General features: G+C 32.9%; 1 protein-coding gene across 1 annotated transcript in view; it reads left to right on the forward strand.

Annotated features, from left to right (window-relative positions):
• Nucleotides 1-4,870: 4,870 nt before the first annotated feature.
• The window catches only part of Src42A (Tyrosine-protein kinase Src42A), a 49,698-nt gene continuing 34,903 nt past the window's right edge, over nt 4,871-19,665 (forward strand). Inside the window, exon 1 of the mRNA XM_089704803.1 lies at nt 4,871-5,455. Within this exon, the coding sequence (XP_089560929.1) occupies nt 5,091-5,455 (365 nt within the window). The 5' untranslated portion in view covers nt 4,871-5,090. The remainder of the gene's footprint in view (nt 5,456-19,665) is intronic.

Here is a 19,665-nt window from a genome sequence, read left to right on the forward strand (position 1 = left end):
ACATTGATTGGTTTTAATTTATAAGTAACTAGCGACCCGCCCCGGCTTCGCACGGGTGCAATGCTGATACTAAATACACTACAGAAAAACTTTTAACGTTGTATATAAAAACAGCGGCCCAGCCGGCCGGTACCGCGACAAACGGTACGTCCCGCAATTTTTAAATCTGTAATATCTTCGAAAATATTCTCTTAAATCATACGGTGTAAAGGGCCATATAGATCTATATTAAATGAACAATGTATTCGAGGTATTTAATTGGTTAAGGATTAATGCTGTATTGGTTAAAATCGCTTCGAAAATTAGCCATTATTTGTCGTAAGAAGTAAATGACAAAAAAAAGTTATTGTGGGTTATCCATAAGAGATAGACATATGCCATCGCGGACTTTTCTGTAGACCTTTTCAATGTGTACAATACTTAGTACATTATTTTGATAAAACTCGTAGGGTTCAGCCTGCGTTTGCAATGTAAGCGGAAAAAATGTAATTATTTACGACATAACATTAGAAACCTCAAAAATAACAGTACTTCTCCACTATTTAATGGATGTTATTATACATATAAACCTTCCTCTTGAATCACTCTATCTATTAAAAAAAACCGCATCAAAATCCGTTGCGTAGTTTCAAAGATTTAAGCGTACAAAGGGACATAGGGACATAGGGACATAGGGAAATAGGGACAGAGAATGCGACTTTGTTTTATACTATGTAGTGATAAGAGGCAGAATATCTACGTACAAAGTGTATGACTCACTGCCCTCTCCAGTAATAATACCTCAATGATGTCTTAGCCCTTAGGTATGTACAGTATACGTACACCTGTCCTAACCTTCTGATTGGTTGGTATCTAAGGTTGGTATAGTTTAAAGTGGATGTGCACTTTTTAAATGGGGAATAATAAAACGAGCGACTGAAAATAAAGTGAGCGACTGATTATGAGATACTGATTTAATAACTTGAGCGGTATGAATTTGAGTAATCGACTAATAAACTAAACAAGCAACGAATATTAGTTGATAAAAAAATACAGATTGAGCGTACTGAAGGAGGATTGTGATTAATCCATTTGATATACATATTAGAATTCTAACTGTGTGATTACATTACTATATGAGCGACTAAATTACTAGTTGAGCGAATAGATTACTAAGTGAGCGACTAAATTACGCTCATCTAGAGCGACTAAAAACACTAGAATAAATTGTTCAAATAGTTATTTGATAAAACTTTCAAAAACAAATTGAACTGATAGTACCTACTCGTCCATTATAGTATTTTTCAAAGTGATTTTTCTATTCGAAATACCTCGATTAAAATAAAATGCCACTCAGTATAAATAAATCATATGCCAAATAATCTTATTCTTATATATAAAAATGAATCGCAAAATGTGTTGGTAAGCGCATAACTCGAGAACGGCTGAACCGATTTCGATAATTCTTTTTTTATTATATTCCTTGAAGTACGAGGATGGTTCTTATGTAGAGAAAACTTAAATATGTACCACGGGCGAAGCCGGGGCGGACTGCTAGTCTTATATATAAAAATGAATCGCAAAATGTGTTGGTAAGCGCATAACTTGAGAACGGCTGAACCGATTTCGATAATTCTTTTTTTATTATATTCCTTGAAGTACGAGGATGGTTCTTATGTAGAGAAAACGTAAATATTATGTACCACGGGCGAAGCCGGGGCGGACCGCTAGTAATGAATATAATACAAGACGTAATATTAGGTCGCTCAAATATTATGAAGCTGCTCATTTTGTATTTTATGTAACGCAAATTAATATTTTTTAGTTGCTGATTTATTAATCATCAAATATTTTTCATCGCTCGCAGTCATTATTTTAGATAACTTAAACTTTAATTTACAGTCACTCGTTTAAATACTACCCTTTTTAAATGGGAAAAAGCCAAAAAATCATTTCTTATTTTTATCTTTTACAAAAATTACTTCTTATCTAATACACGAGCGTTTTCAAAAAAAAGTGTACCATGACTGAATTTATGGATAAATTTTAAATGTTGCATTTTTAATGAAATTTTGATTTTGAAATTTTAAATATACATCATAGTAAGTGAAATTGTATTTAATTGCTTGCAGATTAATTTGTTTTACGAGAAATCATCAAAATAAATTGGGACTGTGAAAAAAAGTGTCAGTTTTGCGACAGTCATCAATGCTCATGTAACTATTAACTACGAAGGAAGACGCAAAATATTTTGATTGTGTTACGAAGATTATAACATACATTATTTAAAAAATAGAAAATTGAAGTCGACAAATTAATAAAATTCCTATTAAACTAGCTTTAAGTTCTGTTTTGCCACAGCTGATGCCAAAGTAGCCGTTACTTTTACGATACTTAATACATTTTGATTAAAATCGGCAAAGTGATTATTTTATTTCGGAACAGCAAAACCATTTTAAATATTGAAATCGAATTATTTGTGTCCCTTATAATAAAAAAATGTTAAAACTAAAATTTTTCTTGTCGCAAAACGGGGGACTGTCGCAAAACCGATAGACCATTTTTTATAAGGCTAGGTTTATATTTAATCCAATTTACATCAGTGCCGTCTTTAAGGCAGGGCCCGCAGGGCCCTGACCCGAGGCCCCGAGGTAGGCAGGGGCCCCACAATTCTGAAAATTTTCGATATACAACAACAAATTTTATAACATAATAAGAAAAATAATTTGGAAAATCCAAAAGTGCACGCCTCATAATTTTTTTTTAATAAATATTTATTAATTATTATTTTTGTTTATTTAATAACAATTAAACCACATCGAATCAGACCCTGAAAAATGAAAGGGTTCTATTCCTGAGCATACTCAAGCGTAAGAGAAAAAAAAAAGACTCGATTAGTAAAGTAGGTATTTCGGTCGCTATCGTGTTAACAAGAAAAAGGATCCGCACATACAGACACACGGACGTCCAAGACAGAACTTTTTTAAACTGTTTTTTAACTAGTTTAAACAACAAAAATGACATCAAAAATATCATGAACGTTAAAAATAGTGTTTTTTCTTAATATGTGTGTGTATGTATTATCTTACAAGTGCAGTGTATGATACATAAAGACATTTTAAGTTTGAAAAATCAGATGTTTTGCGCGAAGTGACAGTAGTACCCACCTCAACGCTTCGCTTATGAGGCGTGCAATATCAAATCACACACTTGGTAAAATAGAAACAAGATTTAGAAAATTTGTTTAAAAATTTATTTTTGCACTAAAATTAGAATTGGTGGGGTATTAGTTTTTTAGATTCAAAAATATTTATTCTATTGCGTTATTGTAAACTGAAAAATGATAAAGTTAAAATTTAAGGATTTTCTATCCCTTACATAGGCCCCAGCCAGTACCTTGGCCCATAGCCTCGTTGATCCTAAAGACGGCACTGATTTACATTGTTAAAATAAAACCGAGAAAACGTTTACAAAAATTTTATTTTAGTCTCATAAAAAAATACACCAACACACAGTTTGACACAGTATCAATTTTAGGGTAAAACTCAGAAGAAATAAATACACTACACCTTTTAACTTTCCATACATGCATCACATATGTATTCAGGGTATACCTGCTGACCAACGCATTCATTGCAATACCATTTTTTGAAAATTATACATGTCCTTTTTGGTCCCGAGATTAGTGAAACCTAAAAATATGAAAAAATTATAAAAATTATGTAGAATATTACAATGACAATCTAGACTTAGCTTTATGCTGTCAGTTTTGCGACTTTTCTTGTCAGCCAGCAAAATGTTGCAAAACTGACGTGACGTTTTCTTCTCAGTTTTTAGTCAAAATTATATTCTGACGAAAAAATGTGCCTACACCGTGGCCTACACTCATTATCAAATGTAAATAACGGTTAATGAATATATTGCTCATCTTCTGAAAGTATTTAAACGACGTTTACTTACCTGTATCAAGTAATAATATGTCTCAAACCAGACAGTAGAAATTTCAACGGCCGTTGCACTCACAAAACACATCTGTTTTACTCGAACTGTATTTGAAAATAAGCTTTTTTAAATTGGCGGACGGTGAAAGTAAACGATAATTTTGCCATTAAAAAAATTCAAATAGTAATCTAAAATTTCTAAGTGGCATTATTAGCCGTGGTAAACCCGACATGTCCGGTCGGTACCACTTTATAAGATATTTTTGGAAATCAAATTGTTTTTAAACGATTATAAGGTCGTAATTATGAACTACCTACATGCGACGATTCGCAAATAAATGTACTTTTAAACGACACTAAAACTTATGGTACCCTGGTATAAAACTTTTTAGTATCGCTTCTCTAACATCGAAGAACTTGGATGGGGACACGCCAAAAACTGACACTTTAGTTTTAAAAATGATTATTTCAAAAATAGTACGCAATGTTTCTGTGAATTAATTGTTTGCATTTATCAAATTATGATGTATTTAATACTTTTCAAGCATTACAATAATTAGCCAAGTATAAATTTTACTTGTTATTCGACTTGAAACACAGGGGACAGGCCGAAAGTGAGGGGTACACTTTTTTTTGAAAACGCTCACACACAACTTTTCTCTTTTCTTAAATAATTTTATAGTAATACTGCCATCTATGGATATTTTTGAATACCAATGGAAGTATCATACTACAAAAGATTGTAATAGTTCTATAACATACACGAGAGGGCGCTATAATCGCTAGAGCAAAACTGTTTTTATTATTTTAAAGTTAAAACAAATTTTAATTAAATAATTATTTGTTTTATGTGAACTTAACTTTCAAATGTTTATTTATATATTTGCAACAAATGTTTCTCTACTAATGAATCTATTACTTTTGAAACATTAAACTCAGAAAAAAATGGTTGTCTATGTCATATTAAAATGGCTGCCTATAGTTATGTCCTGTCGGGATTTTGTATTCTTTGTTTATGTTGAAAAAATGTTTCCCATTTGTATTTTTTGACTCTAATGTGACATAATAAAATGTTAATGGATGTATTAGTTTTGAACATTCGTTTGGATTCATACAAGTGTGTGATTTGACATAAAACAAGTGGTACCAGCCTCACCTTGTAAAGAGAAAATGGGGAACTGTTTTAGTAGTACTGGAGAAAAGGATTCTAAAAACAAAAATGAACGGGTCAATACCCACGAAGAAGATCCAAGGCAATTTCAAACTCCAGTGCCAACTCCACCGCCAGATCCTATTCGATCAACGGTGAATCAGGGCCCCGATACTAGCGAGGTCGTTCCCACCCGAATATTTGTTGCCCTTTACGATTACGATGCAAGAACCGATGAAGACCTTAGTTTTAGAAAAGGGGAGCATTTAGAGATTTTGAATGATACACAAGGTGACTGGTGGTTAGCTAGAAGCAAGAAAACGAAACAAGAAGGTTACATTCCCTCGAACTATGTCGCCCGTTTGCAGTCCATAGAGGCCGAGCCGTAAGTAGCCATATAAATATTTTTATGCAATCGCTACAATAGTGAGCGGTTCCTGTGCGATTTCATACTCTCTACATGATTTTATAACCATTTATTCAAACATTTTATGTCAGGAATAATTTGTTTACATACAGGTTACGACACATCATACTTTACTAGACTAATGTTTATTACGTTATCACTAGCTTTTTTATAAACTAGTTTACAAATCAATTGCAAATACGAAGAGACCTACTTTGATACAAGATCTGTTATCTGGTTTTTCCAACAAATCATTTTACTATGTTAAATTAATGTGTGTGTATCTATATTATCAGTAGATTTAAAAAAGGAAACATGATTCATATGAAGTGAAAGCATAACTGGTATGTACACATTACAATGCATTCACACTGTATAGCACATGAGTAGAAAGACGGAACAGAGACTAAGCTTCAAACAACCGCGCGAATCGATTGCACTACTACAAGTACGCGGGGCATGTGTGTGTGACCGCAGGCCGCTTGTCGCGTACGCAGCGATTCTGGAAAAAACCGGTTTGCGCTTGCACAGGCTGAGGACAGTCTCAGGGTTGATACGACGCACGTTGTTTGTTTTATTAGTTGCAACTTGCAAGTTTGAATATTTTAATATAAAACGTAATATTTTATTGTTAAAAATGGTTGTTTATTGTACTGTGTGTATGAATAATACTAGAAAAACTAAAAATATATCATACTTCAACTATCCCAGGGAGTACAATAGGTGAGTAAATATTTTGATTATTACTTTTTCAAGTAAGTACTTACTTGCGTTTATTTTATTAGGTCCTTTTTTAATAAGAAGAGAATTGTACACGGTGTGTTTTTACCTTTCATTATTATTACAAGTTTAACATTTGTAAGTATACAGTATGTGATTGTGTGTAATTATAAAACTATTTAACAAATGTTTTGTTTAATTTGTCTTAACCTATTGTGACAACCCTACCAAAATAGGTAACAATTTTGCACGTTCTTAAGAAGCTTAGTCTCTGTTCCGTCTTTCTACTCATGTGCTGTATAGTGTGAATGTAAATAGAAAGGTGAATTTGTTCTAAGTATGATAAAAATAGTCTGCTTGAATTACTATTATCTAGTTATACTTATTATTTATTCAGATATACACATTACACATATGTAATAAGATAATTGATTATGTGGGTTTCTAAAAGTGATGAAAAATGATGTTTTGATTGTATGTACATCATGTAACTTTAAGTCTTTAGGGCATATAGAAAAGAAAAAAATATGAACAAATTCCACAATTAAATCTTCGATTACTTGATAATCATAATTCATAACAATGCACTTTAAAGATTTATTTCTGCATATTATAGTTTTAGTACTGTTTCGCAAAGAATAATTTCGCATGCATACCTTTATTCAGGAAAATAGTATGATTATAACAATTATGAAGATCAATTATAGTGCAACGTTTTTAGTTATGACTGATTTGTTTCCGAATAATTGAGATGGTTGTATAATAGGATTGTAAATATTTACATGATTTTTTGATATCACTCGTTAAAATAAATATGTGTTATAAAGTATTAAAATATATAAGTATAATTTGTAACATAGACAATATAAATTATTTGATGCAGCAAACAAACTATCCAATAAAAGTACTTAAAATATGGGTGTGTGAAATCTCAATCTTGATTGAAAGTATATTGTCTGACTTCATTTTAGTTATGAATTTAAAGTACAATGATGGTGACAAATATTGATTAGATTACAAACAACTTTCATACTATTAAAATGTTTCTAAGAATCATTATAATAAAGGCTACGGAATTTAAATGATAACTATAATACATTTAAATTAAATCTAGATTCTGAATTCAAACTGGATATTTGGATTTATAATATTGTAATCTTGTCCTGATGACCCAGATGAGATGTTTTAAATAATGATGTTATGCCCACTTTAATGTATTGCTATTTATTTTCTGTGTAAACAAGGTGTAGTGAAAGTAACAATTTGATTTAGACGCATGCATGTTGAGTTTAAATGGCAAATATAAATTTTTTAATTCGCTTTTATTATATTTTTAACAACTGTATTATTCTTATAATATGCAATTATTTTGAATGTATTTTTATATGCTTTGAAAATTAAATTTTCTTGTACATTTAACTATTAACTACTAGGAACCATAGACAAAATATAATGTGGCCTAAAATAATAATTTACCTTTTGTGGATTCAATAACCCTTCGCAATCACCTGGAGTGGTGGTAAATTTAACACAATTATAGTCCAAATCAATGATAAAGTTTAAAAAACTAACTTGTTAAGCTTCATAATTGATCTAATGGTATGTAATGGGAATTGGGAACCCTTCACTCATCTTACATGAATATTTTGCATAAAAAAATATACACATACCTACTAACTGTATCTTAAAAATAGCCAGAAAGTCAGAAAGCTCCATGATATTGCAAATCAGTAATATAAATCAATTTTGTTTGCAAATGAAAGCTTATAACGCAGAGTGACTGTATTTAACCTACTTACTTTCATTCTGATCTTTTAATCTTAATAAGTAACTTTGACAGAAAAAAATATAATTAATTTGCGAACATACCATTAGTTTTAATGTATAATATATTCAAAGCGTAAGTGGCGTTTGCTAATTAATTTTTCCTGTCAACCTACCTCGCCTCGCCACCGGCGCCAACGCTTTTTAGCTCGTTGGCTATGAATTTTAATCCGCCTACAAATTCTAGGTATTCAATAGGTTATGACACTTTAAACTTTATTAAACCTCATGTTTGAATAAATTTTGCTTTCTTTCATTTGTTTATGCAATAATGTGTACGAATTTTAATTAAAATAACTATCTTGTTTTGGATCTTGATTGTATTAACAAGAAATAATAAAGGTTGTAACTTGTAGTTATCATGCTAGATATTCGGCAATTAGGGTTTTTTTCAGAAATCATGTTTGTAATCAATAGTAAAAATGCTGAATGCATATTTCAAAGATAGCCGAACGAGTTTCCAGAAAATAGTTTTTTATTATTTTTTAACATACATATCGATTTCCAATACATCGTACGATTACGTGGTAATTCAACAACAATTGTGATGTTTATTTACATCGGAACTGCCTGGTCAGGCGTGACGAATTATGATTTGTAACATATTTAATGTTTGTGTCCGATAAACACGAGCGTCCTCGAATCGCTTCCGTTGGTGATAATACGATCTGACGGAAAAGCTTTGTCGTCATTGCCTTTGTATCTCGGCAGGTAACCATTATGTTAAACATTTGAATTGCACGCATATTTGACTGACGAACTGCGTGTAACATAGTTAATAGGAGGAATATGATACGAGAACTCTATTCTGAATTCTTGAAGCGCATGCGATGCGAACATTTTTTCTTATTTATTAGCCGGGTCCAGACCGGCTGAGCGCGGCTCGGGAGCCGCGCTCAGACTTCCTGCTCGCGAGCCGTGGCACCCGAGCAAAATTGAATGAAGCGGCCAAATTTATAATATAAGAGCCCACGACGGCCAGACTTTCCTTTCTTTCGGAAAGTTGAAAGTTTCTCTGTATATGTCTCCTATACAGATAAGAACGACCAGCGACTATCAAGTTTGGGTTGTGGTTACTTTGGCAGGAAACAGGTAGTAAAGTTGTATAAAATTGTACCTAACTTTCATTATAGTTTAAAAGCTAAATTTTATATATGTTACTTGGAGACCTATAAAAATATATTACCTTAAGAGCCAGACAGTTTTCATGGTTCTTACATCTAGCCAGACACATTTAAAAAATAACTTACATATCATCAAATTCACATAACTACCTAAAAGCGTAACAAATATGAAATAACCCACTAAAAACATTAGTTAATTATAATTATTAAAAAAATAAAAGTATAATATATAAGAAATAAAGTTATTACTTATCTTTTACTTAGACTTATGTTGATGGAATTACACGTATCCCGATGACTTTTTTATTGTGTCATCGAGATACGTGAAATTCCATCAACATAAGCCCCCGTAAAAGATAAGTAATAACTTTATTTCTTATATATTATACTTTTATTTTTTTAATAATTATAGTTAACTAATGTTTTTAGTGGGTTATTTCATATTTGTTACGCTTTTAGGTAGTTATGTGAATTTGATGATATGTAAGTTATTTTTTAAATGTGTCTGGCTAGATGTAAGAACCATGAAAACTGTCTGGCTCTTAAGGTAATATATTTTTATAGGTCTCCAAGTAACATATATAAAATTTAGCTTTTAAACTATAATGAAAGTTAGGTACAATTTTATACAACTTTACTACCTGTTTCCTGCCAAAGTAACCACAACCCAAACTTGATAGTCGCTGGTCGTTCTTATCTGTATAGGAGACATATACAGAGAAACTTTCAACTTTCCGGAAGAAAGGAAAGTCTGGCCGTCGTGGGCTCTTGATCTATTATGTCAATGTGTAAATAAAAATTTTGTAGAAATAAACCTCGTCAAAATAAATATCTGTTATCCGCAATTGAATACATAGTTTCTATATTTTTAGATAAACTTGTTACATTTTCCTATATTATAATTTAATAATATTAAAATTGGAATGGTGTTTTTAATACTCATTTTACATTCAATTATGCAAGAGCCTCATACTAATATCAGTATTTAACAAGTCTTTAATTACGTGGAATGTGCATAACCATTTCTTGTAATGATCAGATTCGTAATGCTTATCCTCGTAGGGTAATTAACTGCTAATGCTTAGTTATAAAAACACGCATATAAGTTACACTAATTACATAGCCCTTTTTCATTTATACGAGCACCGGTTGCGTCTGCACACTTGGCCATAATTATTTGTATAGGCGTTATATTTTTATAAAAACCGGTACCTACTGATCAATAATAAGTAGGTATTGTTAGTACTTACAACACGGTTATGTTATGTTCAGCTTTTCCACCTAAACTTTCATTGAATGAATATTTGAGTTAAAACCATTATTTTGGCAAAACCCTTTATTACCTGATGCTGACTTCATTACTTTGTGTATAATTTAACCCATTGAGCCCCGAACGGCCCGATCGGTCCACGACACAATAGATTTTCTATTGTGTCTGTGATTCCGGGCCCCGGGGCCTGAGTTATTAAGAAAAGTCTTAGGTGTTACTTTTTTTTCGGGATTACCTCTAACCTCTAACGTTCGACTGGGTGAACCGATTTTGATTTTTTTTTTTGTTTGAAAGCTGGTGTCTGCCATATAGTCATCTAAAGGTTTAGTTCTGACAATTTGGTTTGGTTTCAGATATTTGTTAAAAAATAATTATTGCTCCTTAATATGACAAAACTACAAATATTTTATATTCAAATAGGATAATCATAATAATCAATATTTACGACACTATTTGGGCGTGCAAATATCTTCCCTTTTTACTTATTTCCGCGTATTATCTATCGATTTGTCCTCAACGCGTAAATTGATACATACCAGGATTGCCTTCAAATTATAATTAAAATATCGTATTTCGCCGTGCACTGCGTAAGGTCAAAGCGTGAAAATGCATTGAGAGATAATCAAGCCTGCATTTTAAGCAATCCCAAAGAGAATGTTAATATGTAATATGAAATATTGTCATATGACAATATTTTATTAGCAAATGAAATAGATTTGGGTGGAACCTACCGTTTATATGGAACGTTTCTTCTAAATTAAAATTCACGTTACGACGATACTCCTTACCTAACTTCAATAGAATCAGATAAAATATGTAGCTAATATAACGTTTGCCAAATAACAATGTTCTACAAAGAGTTAGTCCTGCTTTAAAGTAATGCAGTTAATTTTCCTGGGTTACTGACCGTTAATATAATAATTAATAAATTAACAAATTATATATTCCATGTGCATAATATCAATTATTAACATATAGGTGCGTTTTTTAAATTTTAAATAAAATGCTCAGACAACTCATCTTTTTCCTTTAGTTGGTAAGTAATTTTATTCATGAGAGTAAGACGTACGGATATCAAATTTAATTCTGTGAAAAGGGACTTTAATGATACTTGGCTATGTGTCACATAATCGATTTGGAAAGTTTAGTAATTTGCAGTTAAATTTATTGCAACGGGCTCCTGGCCTAACTAAAATATCGTATTTGAATTTAGTGAAATAATAAATATGTGACACTCACGTCTCACACGTACCTAATACGTACCGTACTCTCCAAAAAATACTTGTCTCATTACTTCACGTTATGTAATACATATCCTTTACTTATAATATACAATTAAATATCACGTATAATTCCCGGTGGAGACAACAAATTATTTTCTTGTACAGGAAGCTCTAGTTATTCAGTGAGGCTTATGCGTACCTTTTCCATCTAGCCCATGTCCCGTTAGGGGAATAGGCTGTAAATAATAACTCTCCTCTGTTAATTAATATGTTATCGTGATGCTCAGAATTTTGAAAAATTGTCTATTAACTATTTGTAATCTCGAACTTTTAAGTATAAGAACGCCAGCTACTTAGGCCAGCTAGGTAAGGTTCCGTTAAACAATAATGTCTAACATGTTTAACGTAATTCTCTTGAATATGCGGGTAGAATTACAGGGATGCGTTTTCCTCGATAAATAAGCAAATTGCTAGACAAATATTAAATCTGCGGAATTTCTTAGAATTTGTGTGTAGCGTAAGTTGATGAGTTACTGTGCTTACCGTAGCTTGTTTAACTGTAATTGTGATGAATATTTCAACTTCCATATTTATTTTGTAACCAAAATTTGGTTACGTATCCAATCTCTTCTCGGTGACTCTTTGTAACACAACGTACTTGTTACAAACTTACAAAGGATCAATATTATGATACTATAGTACTAGAAAGTGACATGTCGGTTGGTCTTTCAGGCTTATACCATAATTTGGACCTAAAATATTAATTATTCTAATTTTTCGTGGATTTCGTACAAAACCGCGGATCGATAAATGACCACCGAGCGGCCCGATCGGGCCGAGACACAATAGATTTTCTATTGTGTCTGTGATCCGAGGACTGACGGATTAAAACGAATCGCTAGAATTAGCAATATTTTTAGTAATATTAAGCCTTAGTGACCCACAATCCGCTTGAATTAAAAGTACTCTCATATTGTAATCAATTACTTTAATTCAACAAGGTTGAAAAGAGAGCTTAAAATATTATTATTTATTATGTACAATATCAATTTATACTTAGAGTTGTATGTATAAAAATGTTCATTGCTTTACACTTGGTCTTTATTCCATTCTTTTCTTTATTATATGATAATATATTTATGCAAATTAGCATTCGAAATATCGTGTTGGTCCTTCTCGTCACAAGTAACTTTCGAACTGGTGGTAAATTCATAGAAATGATTATTCAATAAACCCTGTAAAAGTTAATTTGAATAAAGAATTAATTAAAAGAAATGTTCAGTGTTCAGCCTATATTATATGTAGATATATTTCATAAAGGTGAATGATTTAAATTAAGCGTATTAAAAATGCTATGTCGAAAGAAAATAAGAAATGTTTAGTTCCATGCGACCTGTATCCATCTTAATCTTCTATCTATAATATAAAAATGAATCCCAAAATGTGTTGGTAAGCGCATAACTTGAGAACGGCTGAACCGATTTCGATAATTCTTTTTTTATTATATTGCTTGAAGTACGAGGATGGTTCTTATGTAGAGAAAACGTAAATATGTACCACGGGCGAAGCCGGGGCGGACCGCTAGTCTTATATATAAAAATGAATCGCAAAATGTGTTGGTAAGCGCATAACTCGAGAACGGCTGAACCGATTTCGATAATTCTTTTTTTATTATATTCCTTGAAGTACGAGGATGGTTCTTACGTAGAGAAAACGTAAACATGTACCACGGGCGAAGCCGGGGCGGACCGCTAGTTCCTAATAAACATGAAAATTTTTAGGAAGGATATAAAACAAATCCTCTGTTTGTTCATAACATGTGTATACTAGTGAAGTGACAGGAAGTCTATCAATTCGGTGAATCACTCGAGTTCCATCACAATCGGCAACGACATTTTGTACGAGTATTGTGTTTGAGTATATATTAACACCATTTTACTAAGAAAATATATCTTAGGAATAATGTACTGATACAATGAAGTGATTTATAATTAATTTTGTCGTAAATATCTTTAACTGCAAGTGGTTCATAAATTATTTTTCTTCGTCCCACCTCACCTATAAGTAAATTAATTATTATCTACTACATATATAAAAATAAGTCGGGTTTTCCTTCCTGACGCTATAGCTCCAGAACGCACGAACCGATTTCCACGGTTTTGCATTCGTTGGAAAGGTCTCGGGCTCCGTGAGGTTTATAGCAAAGAAAAGGTGTATCTGGTGGCGAAACGGAGTTCGCCCAGTTTGCTAGTAATGTATGAATTAAGTAATGTTTTTCTATGACCCAAATTAACATACCTACCTGCGGATTTAACTCTAGATTACTGATTCCTATTTTCTGTTACGGATATACATACCTATCATAATACGCATTCGTCAGTCTTCAAATATCTTCGTTTTAACGTATTATCTTAGCAGTTGTTTCCAAAGCTTATTCGAAGCTGGCGAAATCATCTTGGAGCTGATGATGCGACGCAGTTCCGGTGGTTTGTCGCTGTGTGCGTCAACCATAAAAGACAATATTCAAACGGTGAACGTCGGCAAACGGACGGACGTGACGTACTTAATGGAATTACTAGTTTCTGAGGAATTCTAATGAATAACCACCGTTAGAAATGTCCATGTTCTTATATGAAAGAAAATGAAAAGGAAATCTTGACATGTGCCTACGATAGAGTCGTCAAACGTTTAATACGGATGTAAAATCATCGTCCAATTGTAAACGCAATCTAACGTTGAAATTACTTACAAATTCGTATTAATTATAAAGATGATAAGGCTTTTATGGATGTGAATAATGAATCTAATGCATCTTATATAAAGGTAGCGTTTTATACAGGGTGTACCAAAAAGTAGTGATGAACGGAAGCTGAGAGGTAGAGGACCTAGAGGGCTATCCGAATCACCCCCATGTATGTTATGCGATTTTTCATATTTTCGGAGTTATGACGTTTTTTTCAATTTTTCACCTATCGCCGAGTACGATGATATTTTCACTCATGCTGACGTCAATGATTGCGGAAGATGCTTGATTTTTTTTGTGTGCTAAGCTGAAAGATAGGCCAATTCAGTATGGTAACATTTACTATCGTTAGATCTTTGAATGGAATAAAAAAAAGAATTAAATGGCAAGAAAGATAAAATTACCCGGTATGTTCACCACTTCAAGGGCCCGTAAAAAAATAAAATCACATAAAAAAAGTTTTCCGTTTGACTTTTAAAAACTTGCTCTATCTATCAGATAGCTACCCTGAAAATTTCATTTACTTATTCAGAAGGCTTCCATAGAAAAATTTAAATCTAAATGTGGTAAGTGCAAAAATTGAATTAACATGATGATCATTAAAACCAATAAATAGGTGTTTATTTACCAGAAAATTTTAAAATAACCCCGCTGTTGCTCAATGCAAGTGCGACATCACCGTAAAAAGTTGTCTTTTAAATGTCTGAATGCCCTTTTATCATTTTTAATGGTTTCTTCTGCTACTATGAATTTCCGGGTTATTTCGTCCAAATCGTGGCAGTCTCTCGTCTTTGTAGTATCCCCACGGAAAAAAATCAATAGGGTTTATGTCCGGAGACCGAGCAGGCCAGGCTAAAGGGCAAAGATACCCTGAAAGATGGATTGGTCGTTGCAGCCTGCGCATGCGCCGGTGACGCCTGCCTTAAAGCCTGGCCTCTACGGTCCCTCGACCTAAACCCCATTGATTTGTTTCAATGGGAATACTAAAAAGACCTCGGCTACTTGAGAGAATGCCACGATTTGGACGAAATAACCCGGAAATTCATAGTAGCAGAAGAAACCATTAAAAATGATAAAAGGGCATTCAGACATTTAAAAGACAACTTTTTACGGTGATGTCGCACTTGCATTGAGCAACAGCGGGGTTATTTTAAAAATTTCTGGTAAATAAACACCTATTTATTGGTTTTAATGATCATCATGTTAATTCAATTTTTGCACTTACCACATTTAGATTTAAATTTTTCTATGGAAGCCTTCTGAATAAGTAAATGAAATTTTCAGGGTAGCTATCTGATAGATAGAGCAAGTTTTTAAAAGTCAAACGGAAAACTTTTTTTATGTGATTTTATTTTTTTACGGGCCCTTGAAGTGGTGAACATACTGGGTAATTTTATCTTTCTTGCCATTTAATTCTTTTTTTTATTCCATTCAAAGATCTAACGATAGTAAATGTTACCATACTGAATTGGCCTATCTTTCAGCTTAGCACACAAAAAAAATCAAGCATCTTCCGCAATCATTGACGTCAGCATGAGTGAAAATATCATCGTACTCGGCGATAGGTGAAAATTGAAAAAAACGTCATAACTCCGAAAATACGAAAAATCGCATAACATACATGGGGGTGATTCGGATAGCCCTCTAGGTCCTCTACCTCTCAGCTTCCGTTCATCACTACTTTTTGGTACACCCTGTATAACTTGGAATGTATATTACCTATATTTTTTTTAAACTAGCGCGAGGTTACACAAAATGATCATAATGCATAGTTAAGATATAGTTATTGCTGTATGAAACCTAACCTGTACATTTCTTTAAGATATAATATATGTATAAGTAGGTAATATACTATATTAAGATAGTATGTACGTATTATGAATAAAATAATATCAGAGACGTGCCTCTAGACAGATATTACTATTTTATTCCTGAGCGGACTTCAAATTATCCACAATAATGTTCTTTATAATGATAACAAGTGTGAAAAATGTGAGGCTTATAGAAATTATTAGATTCATGCATACAAGGTGGCTCTTTAAAACCTCAATGTCCATGGTTATCTTAATGTTACTATATTTGCCTGCGAATCGCTAGCCTGTAAACATGTCCTAGAAATATCATTCGAGTATGAGGGTCTAATTAAAGATTATCACCCGCAGATTATGCTAATGTAATCCATATCTTGTCCTATAAACTAATGTGCTGCATAATTTTCGATAGCCAGAAATAGTTTGTCATGAGATAAATGTTGACATACTTATTACGAACAAACAATCGTTTGTACTGGCTACTGACATAAACGCAATGCAATTCATAAAATAAACCGAGAAAAGTACACGTGCTTGAGATGGTAATTCTAAAGTCTAGACAATAGTCTGCTTATTGTCTCGTTGCATTGCAGTTATACTTTATGTATAGTAGTTAATAAAAACCATATAGTTGAGCGTTATTTTTATATTTGAAATCTAGATTTACAAAAATATTATCTTTTAAACCTACATAACTTTAGATCGTAACACATAGGCTGGATTAGGAACAGGCAGTTTATATTTTTTGTAGAAACTGTACGTATTTGCCAATAATTACGGCCTAGTATTTTCGGGATTCTTTTAGTTGGTATCAGCCAGAGGCTTTTAACATCCACAAGCAGCCTTAAGCTAAAATGGCACCGGCCAATTGACCTGACAGATGATGGTTGAGCCACTAACGGCTTCTAAAAACCCGCATTTCCTAGTAAAGATTGCCGGCCGACATCTCTAGAGGAGACGAGACAGGATGCGAGTTCAGCGCCCCGGTGCCGTCCCTAACGATCCGTTGTACAGCTTGTAAACCTACACTGTGTTAACATAAATTGTGGTTTTAACGCGCCCACTGTTTGCATGATTCCAATATACCACTACGCAAATTATTTTTCTTAACCGTGCTACTGTAGGCACATAAATATTAATTTAAAAGTAATAAATTAGATAACCCTGCAAATTGACGCAAAATTAACGACAGGAATCTCGATTGTGATAAAATTAATGTAAAAACGAAGGAATTCGTGTTTTATATTGATTTTATGTGCTGTTTATTCAATATCCCTTACGTAATAGAATTGATTTGAATGTATAATGCGCCGGACCTTTCACAAAGAATTTGACAGAATAACAATAAAAAATATCAAAAGCGTGTGCGACTTTTTTATTAATTGTATATATCTTTATAATATCTGTGATATTACCTACTTTTTATGCCTGTTGCCTACGGAAACTACCCTTTGCCCTATTCGATCCCCTTACACTTGTAACATATAAATAGCGGTCGTTGCCTTATTGCATAAGTCATACATGGCTATTCACGCGACAGGGCGGATGATGCTCACCGATAAGTGGGGCTCTAGGCCCTCCAAGTTTGATCTAAGAGAGAGCAGTGGCCGAGATCACGTTCAATTAGGGTCATTGTAAGCGAAGTGTCGTACGGACGCTCGAGGCACATCTTCACACGTAGCACTGAACAAACTGCATCTTCACGCTTACACGCTATATTGATATCCGTCACAGAAAGTGATCGGTTAGATCTATTGAAATTGGGTTAAACCCAAAGATTGCTAAGAAAACAAAATTCACTGTGTTAATTGTTGTTTGTCTTCGGATTGTTGTAATACGTATTAATATTTTCAATCAATATTTTAATTTTTTTTAAAGCTTATTTTAAATTATTTTAATATGAAGTATTCTTGTCAAGGCATAGTGTTGCAATATTTACGTAATAAATTACAGACGCTGTAACTAAGTATTTCAGGCGTCAAATTTCTAGAATCAGAGGCATATTTTCTAGTTATATTATAATTACATTGGAATGTTGAAATGAAGTTACGCATACGGTTTTATATTGGGTGCACCCAGGAATGTTGTTTTAACCAATAAAATCGGTCCACCCCGTCGCCAAAGAAATTATAGCTTCCCTTCCTTAAGTGTAGAGGAAAAACGCATAGCACGCGCAGACAAGCGATTAGCTACCCTGGCGCCGCTGATGTATTAGCTCGCTACACGGATGTTTTGCGGTAATATTAATATCAACCGCGATCCACGATGTCGACTAGAAGTTTCTAATGCCTGTTTTTTTATCACATAATTAATTTATAATGAGACTTGGAAGTTGTTCTTGCATGATTATTCAAAAGCAGCGTTTATGAATGTTGCAGGCCGCTATTAGCGCCTATGACTTAACTGTAGGAATGTTTTCCCACAAATTTCATCATGTCTATACCTATGAATATAATATGAAAATCGGCTATTCCTTTTAAAATCAGAAGATATGTTTTGAATATTTTGAGATTTTCATAGTGTACATCGGGTGATATAATAGCAACAATGTAATTCCTTAACATTGTTTGAAGTTAGTATCTTATAGTATTAGTATTAAAAGTAATATAATATAATCAAATTGGCTGCCTTATAATTGGAAATGTATAATATAACGACGCTGACGCTTAATTAAGATAAAGACACTTAATTTAATTATTTTATAGGATGGCATTAATATATCTAATTGTCATTACTTTCACACACGATCCCAGTGGCGCCAATGACTACAGCCTACGATTATTTTTAGATTAGAAATGGCTTAACCGCTTTACGTAATTGAACGAGTCGCATGCGCAGCTAGATCCAGAGTATTTGCTTCTAAATATAGGCACAGAGGTAGCGTGCAATTATACCTTATTATCGCATGCTTCCAGTGGAAGGCCGCGTCTTGCCACAGTTATTAGTTGTTGCAGTTTCTTTAGAAAGTGTCCAGATGTGTCGAAACTGAAACAAGCACGTTGTCAACTGCAACTGACCTGAGATTCCAGTCAATTTAACGATTGTTTTCGCATAGCGCGCGTGCCTTAGGTAAAACCCCTAGTCTTATCTGTGCAATGTTTATTTTGTTTTAGGTATAATGGGACAGGCAAGGCTGTCGTGGTCACTTAATATGTAGTGTAAGACAACTATCCAAACACATAGCATTTGTCAAAATATGATTCCAGTTTTTATTATAGAGTAGCTTTTATCCTTGAGGGAGGCCTTTGTTCAGCAGTGGACGGCTAAATAACAACAACAACTTTTAACGTAATAAAACGTTCAAATCAAAACATATCGTAATTTGTATCGTATTGATAAAAACTAAAAAAGGTCCTTCTATTTTTTAAACTAAGTATCCTTTTTCTCAAAAAACATTTTTTAAACTCTTTACATTCAATAAAAATGTTACGTCAAATTTACAAAACCCATATGGTAAAATATTTTTGGTACATT

This window comes from Colias philodice, chromosome 16, assembly GCF_061535455.1.
Source record: "Colias philodice isolate Cphi_HAF_F1 chromosome 16, ilColPhil1 Martin Lab GWU primary, whole genome shotgun sequence".
In the NCBI taxonomy this organism is placed as follows: Eukaryota; Metazoa; Arthropoda; class Insecta; order Lepidoptera; family Pieridae; genus Colias; species Colias philodice.